Below are 21463 nucleotides of genomic sequence, written 5' to 3'. Positions count from 1 at the left end.
CGGTCCCCAGCCCTCGGCGCTTGCAGGTCCCCGCGCCCGCGAGCCGCGCGGCCGGCGCGCCCAGGTGGATGCGCGCGCGTGGCGTGGAGACGAGCGGGCACACCCTACCCCGCCGGCCCCGCCCCCCGCGCCGCCGATTGGCTCCCCGCGGGCTGGCCGGGCCCCGGTTGGCTCGCGCCGCGCGGCCGCCGGGCCCGTTTCACGGTGGGTAGCACCGCAGCGTGGATGCTGCTCGGTCCCGCCGCGGCCCCCAGGAGCGCGGAGCCGGAGCGGCCGGGCGGGGCCGGGCGGGGGGCACCGCCGGGAGCCGCTGCTCCGCCCACCCCGGCCCGCGGCCGAGGGCAGCCCGGGGTCGCGGCCGCACCGTGCGGCCGCGGGCGGCGGACAAAGGGCCATGCGGGGCCGGGAGCTGTGGCGCGGGGCGCGCGGGAGCCGGGGGCCGCAGCGCCGCCGCTGAGCAGGGCCCGAGCGGGGCGGGGCGGGCCGCGATGCCGCGGTTCCCGGTGAAGAAGGTCCGCAAGCAGATCAAGCTGCTGCTGCTGCTGCTCCTCCTCACCTGCGCCGCGTGGCTCACGTACGTGCACCTGAGCCTGGTGCGCCAGGGCCGCGCGCTGCGCCAGCGGCTGGGCTACGGGCGAGGTACGGGCGGGGGCGCGCGGCCTGGGGGCGGGGGGGCGGCGAGGGCCTCGAGCGGCGCGGGGTCGGGGCCTTCCCGCCGCGCCCGGGGCTCGGCGCGGGCCAGACGCGTCCGGGGACCCTGGTCGCCCTACCCGGCTCGGCGATATTGGGGCGGGGGGCGCGGTTCGGCCCGGCCCGGAGCCCAGTGACGTCAGCAGTGACGTGCGCGACCCTCCCGGGGAGCGTCCCCAAACCTGGGCGGACTCCGGGATCCGACCTGGAGGCAGTAGTGACGGGGTTTACGGTGGGTGTTGGAGGCATGGCCCCCAGGCCCTGCGCGCCAGGAAGGCCCTGCACCTCCACCACCTGGCTCCTCGGCAGAGCCTGATCACCCATCTGCGGGGGGAGACGGGAGACACAGATCCAGCGTCCCGACCGGGGGCGGGGGGGGGGGTGTTGGGGGAAGGGTTTGGAGGGAGCCCACTGGTGCCGCTGGAACGCTTCCTGGACCAGGTGCCCTAGGTAAACCCATAACAGACTGAGGTGCTGAGGTGTTGGGGGGTGATGGGGATCCAGCTTGGGGACCCCTGAACTGCCTGGAGTGAACTCCCCAGCTTCTTCCGGCTCATACTCCAGTGAGGACAGTGAGTCCCCAAAGCAAATCAGTCCTGTGACTGTTGTGGGAAAGAGCCAGGGGAGGGGGTCCTGCCCATTCAGCTAAGGGGATCTGGATAGCCTCTTGAAGGTGGTGGGTGCCGAACCATCTAGAGGAAGAGCGCCCGGGGCGGGAGAAACAAAACTGTGAGAACCTGGTGGGAAGAGAAGCAGAAAGCCTGGAACCCGGGGAAGGGCTGTGGGATGGGAGAGAGGGCAACACCTCAGGGCAGGAGGAACCCCGCCCTCATGCAGGCTAGCTAAGGTGGGAGCAGAAGCCCCTGTGCCCCTGACCCTTCTTAAGGAAGCAGGGAGCTGGGTGTTCTTCGAATGGGAGGTGGGAAGTCTTGCTTCCTTAAGATTCAGAACAATGATTTTGGCTCACAACACCCACAGCCACTAACCAAGGGGTCCAAACCTCCCTGTTCATTCCCACTCCTGTCTCCCGATTGCCAGAGCCCTCTGCCTCCCCTCTGTGTGCCTGGACACCTGACCCCACAGACGTTCCAGGCCAGGGGTCTGGAGCTTGTCCCAACCCGCCCCCCGCCAGAGTCTACGCACCTCACAGCCACCACACTCCGCACCTCACAGCCACCACACTCCGGAGAGGCCCCCAGCACTACTTAGTCCCTAAAAGAAGCCCTCCTCCCACTGTTATCAGCAAACAAGGCAGGACCCAGTGCGTGACCCAGTGACACAGAACAAAACCAGACCCCCTTCCCGAGCCACCTCTGTGGCTTTCCAGGCAACCACAGTCCTCCCCAGCTTGACTTCCTGAGCAGCTAGGGAGTCTAGATCAGCAACTGGGAGGGGGTAGAGGTGTGGGAACCCCATTTCTGAGTCCTTCTCTGCCCTCAGCCTTGCCAGCAGAGAAGCTGGGTCACTGCTCTCCTACTCCCAGGTGAGCGGGAGCTGTTCAGGGTCCTGGAAGGTCTGACTCTCAAGAGGCACCTTCCAGGGACAGCCGCAGCTCGAGGGGCTCCAGACCCAGCTCCACCTTCGGTCCAGCCACCTGGGCTCCCCACAGGGTAGGGCTTGTGAGAAGCTGGCCAGCTGGACATGCTGAGGCCTTTCTGAGTGTTGGGTCAGGGCTGTCTTCACTTACAACTGGGGAGGCAGCATTGGAGCAGAGCAGGGGGGCTACTTTCCTGGGATCCTGTAGGATACCCATGTGGCCGGAGGCCTCTGCAGACCTCAGTGTGCTGGGGCTCAGCCCCTGCAGGACAGTGGTGGCAGCCTGGCCTGGGACCCCAGCACAGAAAGCTCCTAGTTCCCATGGCCTTAGCTTGGTGGGCAGGGAGTATCGGGGCCAGGCTATGGGGATTTGACTGGGAGCCTCTTAGGAGCTCATCTCCCAGCTGGACAGAGGGCACTGAGGAAGAAGCCCGAAGAAGGATCAGGTGGGCAGGTCCCACAGGAGTCCCACAGGCAGGAGACCAAGGACAGCTCCCTTGTCCAACAGAAGGGGCTCAGGCCAGTTGGGTCCACATAGGAATCTGGCTCCTCGGCTCTGGATTGAAGGATGAGCACAGATGTCAAAACCCAGGCTTGCTTTAGAGCAGAGGCAGAACTCCTGAATTGGGAATCCCTGAGTGGAAGTACCAGGAGGGGCAGAAGTGGGATGCAATAAAGCCTCCCAGAGCCTCTGGTCCCGGGGGGTGCCCCCCACCCCCCCCCACCCACCTCCAGGGAACAGGGGGATGTTCAGGTCCACAGTTTGGGCAAGAAGTCTGGGAATTTGAAGGAGTCAGGGGTCAGGCAGTGCCCCAGGCTAGGGGATGTGTGTAGGGGTGCTAAGCTCTAGAGATGACCCCAGACAGATCCAGGAACAGTTCCTCAGGGGTACAGTCTCTCTCCAGAGCCGTGTTGGCCCCAGGTCCTCCAGCAGCCTAACCAGCGTGTCTGTCCCTCACCTGTACAGGCTGGTGCCAGGGTTCCTCCGGTCCTGGACCCCCACCCCAAGGGCAGCAGGTGGCACATGTGCCATGTGCTGGGGCTGGTGTAGATTAAGACAAAGGCCCAGCTTTCCCAGTAACAAGTTCTAGCACCGGCCCCTAGCAGGGTTTGATAAGGGAGGGAGACACGGAACATGCAGTACAAGTGCTGAGGGTGCTTCCCGGGGCCTTCCTGTCGGCAGAGCCTCTGTCCCGGGTCTCACACAGCTCTGCTCACTGGTCAGGGAGCTGGGAGAAGCCGGGCAGAGGCCTGGAGAGGGGCTGCCTGCCCCCTGGGTGGGATGTGGGAGAAGGGCCTGGCCTCCGCACTCTAAGTGGGGTGTTGGGTACCACAAGAGAGCAGGAGACCCTGCTGCCCCCAGCAGGCGCCCCGCAGCAGGGGCTGTGCCATAGAGTGAGCCCAGGCCCCGCTCACGCCTCACGTTCCCCCCACAGATGGGGAGAAGCTGAGTGGCGTCACTGAGAGCAGGGGTGTCCGCGCCGCACTGTCCACGCAGAGGGCGGAGGACTCCAGCGAGAGCCGGGAGGAGGCACAGGTGGTGAGCAGGGCTGTGGGAAGGAGCCCACACACACTCGCATGCCGGGGCCTTGGACACTGTGGCTGTGTGTGTGGAGGACATGGGTTAGGCACTGCCCAGACACAGGCAGCCCCCCTGGAGCTCCGGCTGGGGGGGCGGCGTCACGAGAGGCGCCCGTGTGGGCTGGCCCAGGTCGCCCAGCAGGTGTGAGGAGGGTCGTGGGGCTGTGTGTGGCCGGGGCACCATGGCTTGGGGTGTTACGGCTGCATGTGTGCAGGGGAGCCCTTGGGAAGTTTGTGTGCCGCTGGCTGTGGTCGTATGACTCCTCCTTGCCCTCCCATTTCTCAACTTTGACCCTGGTGCCTTTTCTGTCCCGTAGCCTGATGGCCGGGACCCAAACACGCTGTTTCCCGCAGGGGCTGGAAAGCCCCTCTCTCTGAACCTCACTCATCAGGCGCCTCCATGGTGGGACAAGGTGAGCTCCACTCGACCTGCCTGACATGGGCTCCGGGGGGTGCTGGGGTGGGCTTCGCGGAAGGTAAGCCCCGTCCCGCCCCCCAGTACAAGGGGCAGGTGAACCTGCACGTGTTTGAGGACTGGTGCGGCGGCGCCGTGGGCCACCTGAGGAGGAACCTGCACTTCCCGCTGTTCCCTCACGTGAGTTCTGAGGGGCAGGGCGGCCTCCGGGGCGGGACTGGGTGGCCCCCAGGCTCTGACGGCGCGGCCTGCCGCCCCCTAGACGCGCACCACTGTGAAGAAGTTGGCTGTGTCCCCCAAGTGGAAGAACTACGGGCTGCGGATTTTTGGCTTCATCCATCCGGCAAGAGACGGTGCGACGGTGGGGTCGTGCTGGGGAGGGGCGATCCCCAGGGGCCCCCCACCCGCCCTGAGTCCCCGTCCTGTGGCCTTAGGAGACGTCCAGTTCTCTGTGGCTTCAGACGACAACTCTGAGTTCTGGCTGAGCCCAAACGAGAGCCCGGCAAGTGCCCAGCTGGTAGCCTTTGTGGGCAAGGTACCCTGAACCCCACAGCCCTCCTGCCCTCACCCTCCACCCACATACACCCGACACCTGGGACATCCTGCTGTCTCCACTGGGCCTCCTGCTGCCTCCGGAACCTGTCTCCTCCAGCTTTTAAGGGACGGGGGCTGGATGAGGCTGGGGCCTCCGAGGAGGAGGGGCCCCTCCTTCCCTCCTGTATTGCTTCCCAGACCGGCTCAGAGTGGACAGCACCTGGAGAATTCACCAAGTTCAGCTCCCAGGTGTCCAAGCCCAGGCGGTGAGTGATGGGGAGTGTGTGTGCATGAGTGTTACACACATTTGCACACACATGAACCACTGCACTTGGGCCGACCTGTCAAACCAGCCTGGGGGATCAACCCTGAGCACCCCATCTTCTCTGCATGCCCTGTTTGGAGCCCCCGGGGGCACGGCAGGGGCATGTCCCCCTGATTCCTTGTTTCCCCAGGCTCATGGCCTCCCGGAGGTACTACTTCGAGCTGCTGCACAAACAGGACGACCGAGGCTCAGACCACGTGGAAGTGGGCGTGAGTGTGGCCTGCCCTCCGTGGGCTTCTAGAGGGTCCGCCTTCCCTCCCCTGCCCCTCTGCTCCCAGCACTCCCTTCAGGGCAATGGTGTGGACCCTGCCCGCGCTCCCTGGGAGGTCCTGTCCAGGTGGCAAAGCACACCCTCAGGGACAGGGCCCGAGGCCAGCTCTGTCTGCTCAGAGAGGCTTCCTGGACAAACCACGCTCGAGTCGAGTCTGGAGAGATGAGGCATTCCTAGGACAAGCCCAGGAGGAGAGACTCTGGGATGCAGGTGCATTGGGTGAATTCCAGATCCCAAGAAATGCAGGAATGGGAACACCCGGCGTTCTTTTCGAACTTCAAGGGGTCCAGTGGCCAGCTAGGGCCTGCAGTGCCAACGCTGGACAGCTCTGGCTTTGTCCCGGGAAAGAAACATTGGAGTTTGCATTTCAGGAAAAGCCCTGTGGCCACTGTTGCAGAGAGCCTGGGGGGAAGGGGTCTTTCATGTGCGGTCCCTGAACCAGGGAGGTAGGAAAGGAAGAAGTAGCAGGTGCAGGTCAGGGGGTGTCCAAGACAGGGCCTGAGCCTGGCGGTGTGTGGCGTGAAGAGTCGGTTGGAGTGGGGCTTCTCAGCCCCAGTTCTGTGGGATGTCCCAGGTGTCGGGTGTATGTGACAGGCACCTCCCAGCTCAGTGGGCAGGGGGTCCGGGCTGGAGACGCAGGTTTAGGGTGATCTTGTGGAAGACAAGGGTGTGCCAGGAGGACCCAGAATGAGCTAGGAAGGGAAGAGGGCCTAGAACAGCTCCTGGGAACCCCAGCTTGAGAGGAGGGGAGGAGAGACAGAGCCTGCAAAGGAGACTGAGAAGGAGCAACCACAGGGAGAGGGAGATCTGGTGAGATGAGGTGTGCTGGCCCCTGGAAGGTGAGCTGTGACCTCCAGGACAGCAGCGGCTGTAGAACGGGGAAGCAGGCCGCAGGAAAGCCCTAACCAGCAGGCAAGGCAGTGCTTAGGGTGTCAGGCAAGGCCTGGAGGGAGCACTGGGGGCGCGGGGGTCCTTACCTGCCACCAAGAAGTTCCCTGTATCCTTGAAGGGGCTGCCCCGCTAGTTCCCCACGCCCACACCAGAGAAGACCCACTCCTTTCCAGCTGTTTCCATTCTCAACCCCACCCTTTGGTCCTGACCACTCTCTTCCTCCCCCAGTGGCGAGCCTTCTTGCCCGGCCTGAAGTTTGAGGTTATAGGCTCTGCTCACATCTCCTTGTACACAGGTGCGGAGCCCAGTACCTCCCTGGGGAGGAGGTGGGCTCCCGATGGGGGGGTCTCTTTGAGATGGGCTTGGATGTGGGTGGGGAGGGTTGAGGAGTGGTGTCTGGGTATTCCTGGGGACCCCACACATCCCTCTGCCCCCAGACGAGTCATCCCTGAAGATGGACCATGTGGCCCATGTCCCCCAGTCTCCAGCTAGCCATGTTGGGGGGCACCTGCCTCAGGAGGAGCCCAGAGCTGACATGCTGCGCCCGGACCCCCGAGACACCTTCTTCCTCAGTGAGAGGGGACCCCGGAGGGAGGTGGGGCGGGGACACCCAGCCTGCCACTCTGTGACCGCCTGTCCCACAGCTCCCCGCATGGAGCCTTCGAGTCTGGAGAATGTGCTGGAGCCCTGCACCTACGCCCCCACGTATGTCGTCAAGGACTTCCCCATCGCCAGATACCAGGGACTGCAGTTTGTAAGTGCCCCTCCCCAAGACCCTCCTGAGACCTGGCCTCCCTCCCAGGGTCCCCTGAGCCCTCTGCCCCGCCCGCAGGTGTACCTGTCCTTCGTCTACCCCAATGATCATACGCGCCTCACTCACATGGAGACGGAAAACAAGTGCTTCTACCGGGAGTCGCCGCTATACTTGGAAAGGTGGGGGGGTGGTTCGCGGTGCACCCGCCAGGAATGAGGGCGGGGCCTCTTCAGGGGGCGGGGTGTCCTCTCTGATGCCCCGCCCCCACCCCAGGTTTGGGTTCTATAAGTACATGAAGATGGACAGGGAGGAGGGGGAGGAAGACGAAGAGGAGGAGGGGCAGCGCCGAGCCTTCCTCTTCCTCAACCCGGACGGTGAGTGCCCCCCACGCCCCCCAGCGCATGCCCACCTGGGCGTGGTGGGCTTAGCCATGCTTCCCACAGACTTCCTGGACGATGAGGACGAGGGGGAGCTGCTGGACAGTCTGGAGCCTACGGAGGCGTCCCTCCTGCAGAGCGGCCGCCGATCCCCGTCCCCGGTGGCCCTCACCACACCACTGGGACCCAAGCCTACCGCGCCAGCGCCTGCCAGCACCCGGGACCTGCCAACCCCCAGGCGCTCCCGGGCGCTGAGCTGGGCTGCACGGGCCGCGCGCCCCCTGCCCCTCTTCTTGGGCCGCGCCCTGCGCCCCCGAGCAGCCGCTGAGCAGCCGCCCCCAAAGGTGTATGTGACACGGGTGCGGCCGAGACTGCGGGCCCCCTCGCGGGCCCTGGCACCTCTCAGCCCCCGCGGCCCACCCTGGCCGCCCTTCCCCGGAGTCTTCCTCCATCCCAGACCACGTCCGCGGGTGCAGCTGCGGGTCCCCCCGCGCACACCCCGGTCTCGAGGCCACAGGACCGGTGGCACCCCCGCCACAGAGCTGAGGCCCTCTGTCCGGGCGCAGGCCACCCAGGGGAGCCGGGAGGGCCAGCTGCGCATGCTGGGCCTCCCGGGACCCACCACGGACTTGAACTTGTCATCAGAAGCACAGCCAGTGACCTCCTTCCTGAGCTTGTCCCAGGTGTCCAGGCCACAGGCGCCTGGGCAGGACGAGGAGGAGGAGGAGGAGGGGGAAGCAGAGGAAGATGGGGCCCAGGGCGAGGAGGACAGCGAGGAGGCAGGCGGGCCCCCCAGAGGCCGCTGGCGCGAGGACGCCATCGACTGGCAGCGCACGTTCAGCGTGGGCGCGATGGACTTCGAGCTGCTGCGCTCCGACTGGAACGACCTGCGCTGCAACGTGTCGGGGAACCTGCAGCTGCCGGAGGCTGAGGCCGTGGACGTGGTGGCTCAGTATATGGAGCGGCTCAACGCCCACCATGGCGGGTATGGGGGAGGGCGGCCATGGGAGGGAGGCCCTAGCCTCTGTGGCACCTTCGGACATTCCCCGGGGCCCGGGGTGCTGACCTGGGAATGCACATACACTCCCTAGGGAAGAGTCTTCTCTGCTGGTCTCTCTCTGCCTTCTGGGGCTTCTTATTGTCCAGGTTTCCTGTCCAGGGTTAGAAGCCTCAGACGCCCCCAACACGCACACACACAGAGCCAGCGGGGCAGTGGGGCATTGGCGGCTGTGTCCTGCACTCCAGGCCCCACACTGTCACCGTGGGCCTGAGCCCAAGAATGAATCTGAGCCAGCCAGGTCTCTCCTCCAGATAGAGACACATCCAGAAGTCAAGCCAAGAGTCCCTGGACCCCTCCTCCTCCCGAAGCACAACGCTATTGGGTCTTCCAGGAGAGTCCTCCTCTGACTCCAGAGGCAGGCACAGGGCTCCTGCCCCATGGCTGACTCTGGGCTTCCACAGGCCCCAGGAATCTAGGCCTGTCTCCACCCCCACATAGGTAGCTGTGTGGCAAGTGGGAGGCCTCAGCTTGGCCCCGTTGGAGGCATGGTGAGTTCTGAGTTGTGCGAGCCGTGAAGGTCGGGCAAAATCCGCACAGACAGCAGCACAGACAGCAGTGGTAGCAAAGGTGCTGGGCCAGGCAGCCAGGCGCCTGGTGTGCAGAGGATGGAGAGGCCGTTGTGGGCCTTGAGCAACTTGCCCCCCCCCCCATTTTTCTTACGTTCGATACACGGTTTTGAGCTGGACGGGGGTTTGACCTGTCTGGGTTGAAGACAGGCCTGTCACTGCTTTGGAGAGGAGCAGACAGGATGGGAAGCTCACAGGGGCCGTGAGTGACAGGCTAGGTCCAGGGCCATGATGGGCCACATTGGGGGGCAGGGGTTTGATTCTAGGTGGCCGAGCATGAGCCCTTGGTTCTGAGCTTCCTGAGAGCAGGGTAGGAACGGCCCAAGGACGGAGAGTGTAGATGGACCCAGAGCACTGGGGACAGAAAGTTCTTGACACTGGAGGAGCATAGTGGGATGGCGGCGGATAGGAGGGAAAGGTACCCCTAGGAGGTCACCCAGGTGGGCTCCCCTGGGGACGGGCGCTGCCTGCAAAGGACAGAGGGAAGAAGCACCTTAGCAAGGGCAGGACCTTGTTTTCCCAGGAGGAGAAGCCTCTGCTTGAAGGCAGAGTGGAGGATGAAAGATACTCAGCAGGGCCAGACCAGGGGGAAGGGGCAGAAGTCGGAGTGGGGCACCTTCCCTAAGGGCCTTAGAAAGAGCAGCGGAGGGTTGCAGCAAGCAGGCCAGACTGGATACCCCAGAACAAAGACCCTGGAGGAAAAGGAAGTTGGTTTACCCAGCATTGGGGTACTGAAGGCCCCATAGAATCTGCCTATGGTCCTAGAGTGCTGCTCTAAGACCTCCGAGCCTCCTCGTTCTATGGACAGTGAGTGGCCCCGAGGCTTTCTGAGCACGTCCTAAAGATCACCGGCTGTGAGTGGCGGCAGGAAGACCACACAAGGGAAAGGATGGGCCTGGGCTCCAGAGGCCTCCAAGTGTGCGCTACTGTAGGGAGGGAGAAGCACACGGTGTGGGCCTGTCTTCTTGGAGCTCCCCAGCAGGGCACGAGGTGTGAGGGGCCTGTGGCAGCCTGGGAGGGGAGAGGACTCCCAGCAGCTACCCCAGGCCCATCTGAGCGGCTCCCTGGTTTCTGGGTCTGGGGTCGGGGTTAGGAGGAGGAACGCAAGGTGGAAGCCCAAGGGTGCTGACCCATCCCCGCTTCCCAGGCGCTACGCGCTTCTGCGCATCGTGAACGTGGAGAAGCGTCGAGACTCTGCGCGCGGAAGCCGCTTCCTCCTGGAGCTCGAGCTGCAAGAGCGCGGAGGGGGCCGCCTGCGTCTGTCCGAGTACGTCTTCCTGCGGCTGCCGGGAGCCCGTGCGGGAGACACAGACAGGGACGGAGAGAGTCCCGAGCCGGCGCCCGCCGCTTCCATACGCCCAGACGGCCGCCCGGAGCTTTGCCGGCCACTGCGCCTGGCCTGGCGCCAGGACGTGATGGTACACTTCATCGTGCCAGGTGCGCGGGAGTGCGGTGGGCCCAGGCACCCGGGATGCGGGGTGGGGTTCCAGGAGCCCTCCTAGCGAGGTGAGGGAGCACCGGAGCACCGCTCGCCGTGGAGGGGGACCGCAGAGCCAGCTTGGGATGGACTCGGTGGCACCATCTTCCTCCAGTGAAGAACCAGGCGCGCTGGGTGGCACAGTTCCTGGCCGACATGGCCGCGCTGCACGCCCGCACGGGGGACTCCCACTTCAGCGTCATCCTGGTGGACTTTGAGAGCGAGGATATGGATGTGGAACGGGCCTTGAGCGCAGCTCGGCTGCCCCGGTAACAGTGCCCTCCACCCCTGCTGGGGAGGACCGAGCGCATCTTGCCTCCTCCAGGAGGTGGGTTTTCCTACCCCTGCCCCTGCTCTCCCTCACCCCCCAGGTACCAGTACCTGAGGCGAACTGGAAACTTTGAGCGCTCCGCGGGCTTGCAAGCTGGCGTAGACTCCGTGGAGGTGCGAGGGCAGGTGGGGAGAGCCGAGTGGGCGGAGCCAAGGGAGGAGCTCAGCTAGGGGAGGAGGGGAGAGGACTCAGGTGTCCCCACGACCTCCACCTCCAGGATGCCAGCAGCATCGTTTTCCTCTGTGATCTGCACATCCATTTTCCCCCCAACATCCTGGACGGCATCCGCAAACACTGCGTGGAGGGCAAGCTGGCCTTCGCACCTGTGGTCATGCGCCTGGGCTGCGGGAGCTCGCCGGGGGACCCTCACGGTAAGGCCCTGCTGCCCCCACCCCAGTGACACTGGAAATCCCACCAATGCCAGGGTAGAATCTCGGCCCCTGGGGGCCTCTCCCAACTCCTGAGGGAGGCCTGGGGACCCATCAGTGCCCCTTGCCGTGTCCACAACCCCAGGTCTTCCCCCTAGAGGGACCTCCTAGAGGGACCTCCTCCAGCACCCCCACTCCTGTGAGGGCTCCAGATTATGACCCCGCCCACAGAGGGGTGACCCCTGAGAGCCCCTCTGGGGTTGGGACCCTGTACCAGACCCACAACTGAGGTTGGGGAGAAAGGCTTGCAGGACCTGGGGTCTGAGGCCATCTTCCTGCCCAGGTTACTGGGAGGTGAATGGCTTTGGCCTCTTCGGGATCTATAAGTCAGACTTCGACCGCGTTGGAGGCATGAACACTGAGGAGTTCCGTGACCAGTGGGGGGGCGAGGACTGGGAGCTCCTGGACAGGTGACCACCTCCCCACCCCTCAGCTAGACTAAGGACACTTCCACAGCTTCCTCTGAGTGGGAAGGGGAAGCCTGAGGGGCCTTCATGTGTGCAGGGTCTCTGTGCTTCTGCTTCATCTGCCAGGATCTGGGGGCCTGGGGAGAAACTCTTCGACCCCCCCACCCCCAAAACCCCTTCTTACCTCCCCGGTCCTGCAGACTCAGGGACAGCCTTGGAACAGACTGTGTCCCCAGATTCCGTAGTTCTGTCGTGGCCCTGAGTCCCTTTCCCCCACCAGAACCCTACAGTAGTGGCATCCCTCACACACCCAGCCCCTGGGCGAGGGCCCTGACCACGCCCTTCCTGCCTACACCAGGCTCCAGAAGAATCCGAGCAGCCACAGTGATTTCCTACCCCCCACGTCCTGACACCAGCACCCCCCAACACACACACCCTATAGGCTTAGGGGCAGCTCTGCCACGGCACCCCAGGGTCCTGATGCCCTCTGTCTACCCAGGGTCCTGCAGGCAGGGCTGGAGGTGGAGCGGCTCCGACTGAGGAACTTCTACCACCACTACCACTCCAAGCGGGGAATGTGGGCCACACGCAGCCGGAAGGGCTCCCGCACAGAGGGCCCTTGAGGACAGGGCGACCCCTCCCAGCCCCTGGCTGCAGGCCTGTGGTGGGAGCTGGAGGCCAGGCCCTGAGCCTGGTCCCTGGGGACCCAGCAGGGCTCATCCCAGGGGCACAGCCACCACCTGTGCCTGGCCCACAGGGGCCACCACCTCCCCCCACCACCATGCCCCTCCCCCGATGGGCAGCCTTCACCGCTGGTTGGGGCCTGGGCTCGGTCTCCACACTCTGTGCGATGATTTCTGTGAAATTTTGCCGTAGCGATGACATTGTTTTCAGGATCCCCGAGAGTTCTGTCTGTTCCGTTTTTTATTCAGAATGAAATGAAATATTTTTTTTAGTTCTGACTCGTCCTCTGCCTGGTTCTCTTGGGAGGGCAGAGACCATTCTCAGGGACGGCTCGAGAGTCCAGGCCACTGTCTCTGCTCCCTTGGCCCCTTCCTGACTCACAGCTGCAGCGCCTCACAGAACCCCCAGCCTCTTCCACACTCTGGACCACTCGCCACCTCCTTCCCTCCCCACCGAGCTCCAGAGGTGGCACCCGTAGCGGGGGGGGGGGGGGGGCTCCGACCCCTTCCTTGCCACGCTGCCTGTGGAGTTGCGTGGATGTCCTGGACATGGGGCAGGGCCTTCGCACTTCTGAGAAAAGAACATTTGGCCATTTGGCTGCCCTCCCTCTTGCAAACAAAGCTTGGATGTCAGTCCTTCCCCATCTCCCCAGGAGGTGAAAGAGAACTCGGCACCCTGGGGAGGGCAGTGTCCCATGACCACGTGGGGGCAGGACTCCGCAGCGTTGCCAGAAGCAGAAAACCCAGCTCCGGTTGGTGGACACCATAATGGGGAGGAGGGAGGCTTATGTGTCTTCTGTTCCTGTGTGTGGAAGGTCAGGGTCGGGGGCTTGCTGGGAGAGTATGGACCAGAGGCTGGATGGTGCCGTGGAGGCCCAGCTCCTCCCTGGGCCTCTGCTGTCTAAAGATGAGTCCCCACTCTGGGAGGGAGGCTGGCGCTCCACCCGCAGGAGCGCTCGGTGGCTGCGGTAACAGGTCCCCACAGACCTGGGGCAACGTACCATCTTACGTCCTAGTCAGAAGTCCTAAAACCAAGGTTTCTGCAGGCCGGCTCCTGGAGGCTTTAGAATTGACTGCTTCATCCTCTCCCACTTCCAGAGGCCACTTGGATTCCTTGGCTCAGGGCTCCTTCCTCCGCCTTCCACGCCAGCAGCTTGCCACGTTCCTAGTCCTCCCCTGTCTGTCAGCTCTGCTCCCACGGTCACATCTCTCTCTGTCCCTCCTTGCCTCCGTCCTGTGAGGACAGCTGTGATCGCACTGTCATCCTCCACTAACCAGGATAATCTCCCCATTTCAATATTCTTCTTTTTTTTTTTTTTTAAGATTTTATTTATTTGAGAGAGCACAAGCAATAGAGAGGGAGAAGCAGGTTCCCTACCGAGCAGGGAGCCCGATGGGTGCTTGATCCCAGGACCCTGGGGTTATGACCTGAGCCACAAGCAGCCAACCGAGCCCCCCACGTGCCCTTCAATCAATATTCTTTATGTAATCACGTCTGCAAAGTTCTTTTTGCCGTGTCAGGTGACAGTCACAGGTTTCGGGGATCAGGGCCTGGATTTGGGGCCGTGATTCTCCATCCCTTCTTGCTCACATCGAGTGGGAAGGCAGCACTCCCCCGGCGGCCTGGACAATCGTCATGAGACTGGCCCAGGTTGTACCTTTAGGCACAGCTCACCGTGAACACAGGCCAACAGGAAGGACCCCAGTGAAAGAACCAGGTGAACACCACCATCTGGCCCTGAGAAGATTCTAGAAATGACCGTGCTGGAGGGACATTCGGTCCTGTCACTGCTGGCCAGCGTAGCCACCAGACAGTTGTAGACACCAAGTCACCTGTAACGTGGACTGCACAAGTCCTGCTGGTCCTCAGAGCACAAGTGCCTACCGAGGCAGAGTATACTTCTTCCCCGCCATGTGCCTGCTCAGAAGCTTCCGGATGCCCTTAGCTCATACTGCCCTCTCCTCCCCAAGTACGTATTCACATGGGATTTTCTCCACTCACAGATGCTTCATAGCAAAAAAAGAATCGGTGCTGGATTGGGGATACACTCTCCGAAAGAGAGAGGGAGAGACGAGAAACACAAACAACGGGCAGGTAAAGCTCAAGACACAGAAGTTCCGAGTGAAATCCCCTGTAACCTGAACTATACATAAACCGTGATTTATCAACCCATTTTAACAACTTTACTGAGCACCTACTGCGTGTTAGACACCAAGGGAAAGCGGTGAACAAAAGAGACTGGAATCCGCCCGCACAGAGCACTTAGGTTGTGGTGAAGGGTGAGGGGGCTGACCGCAGACACGATAAAGAAAAGGTCTACCACGTTAGCTGATGGCAACTGCTGTGCAAAAAAGGTCTCGTAGAAAAGGTCTGAACGCTATAAAGCTTCCGGAGGTGCCGCTGGGGTGAAAGAGGTCAGAGGTGACACCTGAGGAAATTCTTTTTCTAATTAGCAATGAACGCCTTTCCAGCCTCACACTGGAAGTACGGCTGACCCTTGAACAGCACGAGGGTTGGGACAACAATCCTCGCACGGTCGAAAATCCATGTATAATTTTTGACTCCCCAAAACTTAACTACTAATAGCCTGCTGGTATCGGGAAGCCTTCCCAATAACAAACAGTCCGTTGACACATATTTTGTATGTTGTATGTATTATATTCTGTGTTCTTAAGGTAAACTAGAAAAAAGAAAATGTTATTAAGAAAATCACACGGAAGGGAAAACACACTTCTGGTACTGCTCTGTATCCGAAAAGAGTCCTTGGAGAAGTGGACCCGCTCAGTTCAAACACCTGCTGTTCGAGGGTCAACTGTGCTAGCAATGCAGCAACATAAGAAAGGAAATAAAGCGTGTACATCTGGGAAATTGAATGCAGGCATGTGTCAGTGGCTTAGTTTGCAGATAATCACCGGTGTGAAGAACCCAAAAGAATCAGCAAAACAACGAACTGTCCTGGAACTGACAAGCAATTGTAGCAAGGTTGCAGGATACAAAGTTATATAAAGTTAGTACACAAAAGCCACTTGCTTTCCCATGTATCAGCAGGGAACAATTAGAACTTGAAATTTAAGACACAATACCATTTACAGTAACACCAAAATCTAACCTCACAAGCTCTCTCTAGGGAAAACGGCCCAAACTCAGAGAAAAAGTAAATAAATGGAGAAATGTCCTGTGCTCACGAGTAGGAAGACTCAGTATCGCCATGATGCGTGCTCTTCCCAGCTGGGTCTACAGAGCCCGTGCGGTCCCAGTCGGAACCACGGCGAGCCGTGATGTGGATATGGAAAACTGGCTCCAAGGTTCGGACGAAGACACAAAAGACCCAGAAAAGCCAACACAAAATTGAAGGAGAAGAACAGACTTGGAGGGCACTACCCGGCTTCAAGGCTGACTGAAGAGATTACAGTGATCCGGACTGGGGTACAGATGAAAAATTGACAAATAGATCAGTGGACGCAGAAAACAGACCCACAGGGGCACCCGGGTGGCTCAGTCGTTAAGCATCTGCCTTCAGCTCGGGTCATGATCCCAGCATTCTGGGATCGAGCCCTTCGTGGAGCTCTGCTAGGCAGGAAGCCTGCTTCTCCCTCTCCCTTTGCCGCTCCCTCTGCTTGTGCGCTCTCTCTCTCTCTCTCTCTCTCTCTGACAAATATATAAAATCTTAAGAAAGAAAGAAAGACCCACATAAGTACAGTCGGCTGATCTCTGACGAAGGAGCGAAGGCACAATGACAGCAGACGTCGCATCGTCGACAGACCGCTGGAACGTCGAGATGTCCAAGCGCCGGACAGCGGATCCACACACAGACCCTAACCCTTCATGAAGGTTGACTCAAAATGGACCCCAGACCTAAATGTAAAACACGAACTACCAGACCCTTAGAAGACAACATAAAAAAGGATGACCTTGGCTATGACGATGACCTTGGGTATGACGGTGACCTTTTAAACACAACACCAAAGGCACAATCCATGGAAGCAATAATTGGTAAGGAGTTCATATTAAAACTTCTGTGAAAGACCGTATCAAAAGAATAAGAAAAAAAAAAAAAAAGAATAAGAAGGCAAGACACAGGCAGGGAGAAAACCCTTTCCAAAGACTTATCTACTAAAGGAGTGTTCAACCCAAAATACAGAAAGAACTCTTAAGACTCAATAATCATAAACAACAGAACACAACTTTTAAAAAAAAAAAAAGATTTCATTTATGGGACACCTGTGTGGTTCAGTTGGTTAAGTGGCTGCCTTTGGCTCGGGTCATGATCCCGGGGTCCTGGGATCGAGTCCCGCATCGGGCTCCCTGCTCAGCAGGGAGTCTTCTCCCTCTGCTGCTCCCCTTGCTTATGCTCTCTCGCTGATAAAAAAGATATATATATATATTGTTTACGTATTTTTCTGAGATAGAGAGTGCACAAGTTGGGTGAGGGGCAGATGGAGAAGCAGACTCCCCGCTGAGCATGGAGCCAGATGCAGGATTCGATCCCAGGTCCCTGGAATCATGACCTGAGCTGAAGGTAGACGCTTATCCGACTGAGCCACCCAGGCGCCCCAGAACAAAACAATTTTAAACAAACAATAAAAAATGGCCCAAAGCTGTCAAGAGGCACCTCACTGGAGAAGATACCCCAATGACACACAAGCACATGAGAGGATGTTCCACATTCGATGTTGCCAGGGAAATACCAGTTACCACAAGGACATCCCGCTACACACCCACCAGAAGAGCTGAAATCTGGGACCGTGACATCCAGCGCCGGTGAGGATGAGCCGCGGGTATAGGCGCTCGGTGCTGGTGGGCACGCAGAGTGGCGCAGCCACTTGGGAGACATTTGCCAGTTTCTTATTAAATGAAACTTCTTACTATACGATCTAGCAATCACACTCCTACTATAGGTTTACCCAAATGAGCTGAAAACTTCTTGTTCACACACAACCTGCATCCGGGTGCTTGGAGCAGCTTTACTCACAATTGCCCAAAACTGGAACAAACGGCAAACTCGCAGAAGGTGAACGGGTGAGCTGCGGTTATGCCCAGACTACATATATCATCCAGCACTCGACACCCGTGTGTGCACGCATACCCCAAAACACAAAAACTATCAAGCCATGAAAAGACGTAGAGGAAACTTAAATCTTATTTCCGAGGGAAAGAAGCCGGTCTGGAAAGGTTGCGTGCTGTAACGGTTCCGGTTTCATGACGTTCTTGAAAAGGCAAAAGGACAAGCCCAGGAAAAAGACCCGTGGTTACCAGGGCTTGCGGGCCAGGGGAGGGAGGACTAAGCAGAGTTTTTTTTGTTTTGTTTTGTTTTGTTTTAAGATTTTATCTACTTATTTAACACAGAAAGAGATCACAGGTAGGCAGAGAGGCAGGCAGAGAGAGGGGGGAAGCAGGCTTCCCGCTGAGCAGAAAGCCCGATGTTGGGCTCCACCCCAGGACCCCGAGATTGAGATCATGACCTGAGCCGAAGGCAAAGGCTTAACCCACTAAGCCACCCAGGCGCCCCTAGGCAGAGGGTTTTAGGGCAATGAAGCTGCTCTGTGTGATACGGCACTGGGCGCGCAGCTGCTGAAGCCCCCGGAGTGCACGACCACGCCAGAGCCCTGATGCCGACTGTGGACTTGCGGTGATACAGGTGTGTCCGTGGCCGTGGGGCTTCATCCACCAAAACCAGTGTCCTGCTGGCAGATCTTGGTAAGCAGGAAGTCTACGCCCGCGGGGGTGCGGGGGCAGGGAAATCTCTGTACCTTCCTCTTAATTTTGCTGTGAAACTCAAACTGCTCTAAAAATTAGATCTTCTTGAGGGGCGCCTGGGGGGCTCAGTCATTCAGCATCTGCTTTCAGCTCAGGTCATGATCTCGGGGATGGAGCCCCACATCGGGCTTCCTGCTCAGCGGGAAGCCTGCTTCTTCCTCTCCCACTGCCCTGCTGTGTTCCCTCTCTTGCTGTCTTTCTCTGTGAAATAAATAAATAAAAATCTTTCTAAAAAATAATAAAAATTAAGTCTTCTTTAAAAATCAGTGATAAAAACAAAGAAAATTAAAATACACCAACACTTGGGACGCAGGGGGTGGAAGAGAGAAAGAAAACGTGAACAGAAGTAAAAGCTCCCTTAGGAATCTCAAAACCTCGCAATAGCCGTCATTGGAAACCCAGACAGGAACACAGAATAGAAATTTGGGAAAAGTGTGCAAAACAAGATGGAAAAGAGTTGAGCTAAAGTTGATTACTGAGAAGACAAGCCATAAGGGCACTCGGGCAAGCCCCAGGACCCTAGAAGAAAAATACCTATGTGACAGAGCAGGAGAAAAAAATACGGGCCAGAATCTGACGCCTGACGCGCTGACACCAGAAACCTAGCCACCGCAGGCGCACACAAGTCCGTGAGCGCTGGAGGCTAAGACCCCCAACCTGGCAGCAGCGGGCACTGGAGTTACCAGTTACCAGTTACCAGCGATCCGGCCGCTCAGGGTCCGTCCGCGCTCCGGACAGCGCCTGGGAAGCGCTGAGCGGGTCTGGGCCACACCCGAGTCCCCAGAAGAGCACTTCGTGGGCAGAAGAGTTCGGGACACGCCTGACCAAAGCGAGGAGGACGAGGGCCGAGGGACGGACTGAGGGCTGGGGGGCGCAGGTGGCAGGGGACAGGTAGGGGGGCCGAGTGGACGGGAAGTGCCGTCCGCTCCCTGGGCTGCCAGGGCCCCGAATCCCACACCAAAGGCACAAGGCAAGAGTCGGGGGCACAGGGAATGCCAGGTCCCAAGTGTCCCACCCAGGATCCTCGGGAATTAGGTGTGGGGGCCCAGGCTACCCCAGAGCCGGGGTGGGGAGCCGCCTAACAAGGGAGGTGCCCACCGTGCTAATCCAGGTAGGCTCCGTGGGGGACGCGCCCCGGGCTGGATCTGGGGACTCCCACGGGAGGCTGGAAGGTTTGAGGGCGTGTGCGCAGGCTCGCGGACAGGAAGCCCCGGGGACACAATGCGCGTGGGGCTCAGCTAAGAGGGACCGAGACTGGCTCCCCGGGCCTCCAGCCAGCGAGCTGTGCTCACATCTGGTCCGTCACCTCGCGGAGGGCTGTGCAGGCTGTGTGGCCCTAGGCCAACTGCTTAACTTCTCTGTGCCAGCGCGTGTTCCCAAATTTTGTTTTCAATATTATTTTGCTGTAATGTTTTCAAGCTTTCCCCCATTTCTGCTCCTTAACCCCCCCACCCCCCACACCCCACACCCCTCTCTGTCCCTCCCCCGTCTCCGGGTCACTGAAGCCAGCACTAGGTAGTCTTCCTTCCACACCTCCCCACCAGCTCTGTCCCTTGGCCCTGGAGGCCTCCCCACCCCCCACCCCCCATCCCCTGGTTTTTGTCTCCGGCTCCTCCTCCACAGACTTTTCTAACAGTGCCCAGGCCGTCCCCACCTCCAGCTGCCCGCTCAGCCCATCCTGTGTGCCCGGTCAGATGAGGGAGTATAAATGGTTACCACCCCCCTCAAGCTGTCACAGCCTTCACTTCAGACGCCCCAGCGCAGAGTCCAGGCTCCCCCAGGAGCTGCCCACCTCCTGAGAAAGAGCCTCACTTACTCACCCTTGGAGTCCCCAAGTCCCAAGATCTCAAACCTGATGCAGCACCAACACCCCCGGGGGAGCACTACACAGGCTCCCAAGCCCTGCCACGCAGGTGGCCCTTCTCCGTTCCCTGCGTGTATCTTCCATTCGCTTTCTCCAGGAAGCCCACCATGCAAGCCTAAGTCTGAATCTTCCTTGTGCCTCCTCCCCAGGCACTGGCTACAGGGAAAAGGGAACTCTGGGGAGGACAAAAGAGAAGAGTGGCCACAGGGGTCAGACGTGGCTCCTAGCCCGGGGTTGAGGGTGGTGGTAACAGGCCTGGGCCATGACCAGTCCCCCAGCTCTGCAATGGTTAGAAAAAGTGCACCCAAGATCCCAGGCTTTCCAGGAACATGGTGGGGGAGGGGTCCCCATGTCCTCAGGGGGGCTCAGCGCAGCTCTGGGCACTGAGCATGGGCAGTTCTCCTGGCCATGCCACCAACCAAAACCCCTCCATCCCTTGGCAGCTCCGGCCTGACCCCTTGGAGCCTCCCCACAAACCCTCTGAACCCCCACCTGCAGCCTGGAGTCTGGCTGCCCCAGACGGGCTGCCAGGCCGGGGCTCCGCAGGGCCCCAGGTGGGCCCAGGCAGACCCCAGATGGAGGGCGGGCCCGAGGCCCGTGCCAGGCGTGTGCCTCCAGGTGCCCTCAGCACCGCACAGACTTGTCTCCCAGGGTTTTTCCACACAAAACGCGCCTGCCAGGGAAGCAGCCGGTCTGATGAGCTACGTGCGGGCGTTGCCACCCCGCCCTCCCGCGCCCCCAGGACGCCGCACTGCCGCGAGAGGCCACCCCGGACGGACACGCGGGGCCTGGGATGGAGCCCCGGACCCCTCGGCCTGCGGCACTGGCCTCTGGGATGAGCCCCGGGGCTGGCCGCACCCAGACCACCAGCACGGTAGGTCTCCGCCCTGAGCACCCACCCTGGCCCGGGCTTCACCTCGACCTTTTCAGGTCGACGCTCGCCTCCCCCTTGAAACTGCCTCCACCCCATCCCTTCTTCTTCAGCACTGACCTCCCTCCCAGACCTGCCTCCTGACCCAGAACCCCCTCCTCACCACCCCCACCATCCCCACCTGGGGCCACATCCCCTGAAATGACTGGTCACCGATTAAGGCAAACGTCTTCAGGGGACGGGTAAGGGCCTCCGCTGGGAGAAAGGAGGCTGCTCGGGTGGACCCCGCAGTGGGCTTCTCAGGCGGGCACCCAGTACGTACCTGAGGCCCCTCAGCCCCCAACCATCCAGCCCTGCTCCGTCCACCAAGGGCCTCTCCTGGATTCGCTCCAGGCCCACTCAGGAGGCCTTGCAGCATGCTGGTCCCACTGGATGGGAGCACCCCGGGGAACCCTTCTGGGGGAGAGCCCTGATGAGCCTGGGCCCCACTCCCCACCCCTCCTGCCGACCCCTCCTCATCGCTGTTCTGTCAGACTCTTGGGTTCTTGCTCTCCTGACACACACCCAGCTCCTACACCCCAGCCTGGGCAGGAGGGCCCCTGACTCAGTGCCCTGCAGCAATCCTGCCTACTCGGGCCTTGTCA

At 60.6% G+C, this 21463-nt stretch overlaps 1 protein-coding gene across 7 annotated transcripts; it reads left to right on the top strand.

Annotated features, from left to right (window-relative positions):
* Window positions 1-250: 250 nt before the first annotated feature.
* Window positions 251-12605, top strand: B4GALNT4 (beta-1,4-N-acetyl-galactosaminyltransferase 4). Of its 7 annotated transcripts, none has more exons than XM_059152923.1 (20): window positions 264-639; window positions 3663-3766; window positions 4125-4220; window positions 4307-4402; window positions 4485-4575; window positions 4657-4757; window positions 4955-5022; window positions 5212-5290; window positions 6472-6538; window positions 6681-6815; window positions 6888-6997; window positions 7076-7176; window positions 7271-7371; window positions 7441-8359; window positions 10148-10437; window positions 10593-10746; window positions 10849-10933; window positions 11026-11179; window positions 11520-11646; window positions 12143-12605. In XM_059152923.1, exons 1-20 carry the CDS (start codon window positions 489-491, stop codon window positions 12264-12266), a joined length of 3153 nt encoding a protein of 1050 aa, XP_059008906.1. In that variant the 5' UTR covers window positions 264-488; the 3' UTR covers window positions 12267-12605. The 7 variants fall into 7 exon arrangements, with proteins under 7 accessions (XP_059008924.1, XP_059008933.1, XP_059008891.1 ...); XM_059152933.1 differs by having other exon boundaries at window positions 268-639; window positions 10849-10921; XM_059152908.1 differs by having other exon boundaries at window positions 257-639; window positions 7271-8359.
* The last annotated feature ends 8858 nt before the right edge of the window (window positions 12606-21463 follow it).

This window comes from Mustela lutreola, chromosome 1 (genome assembly GCF_030435805.1).
Source record: "Mustela lutreola isolate mMusLut2 chromosome 1, mMusLut2.pri, whole genome shotgun sequence".
Lineage (NCBI taxonomy): Eukaryota > Metazoa > Chordata > Mammalia > Carnivora > Mustelidae > Mustela > Mustela lutreola.
This window is presented reverse-complemented; position numbering and strand designations above follow the sequence as displayed.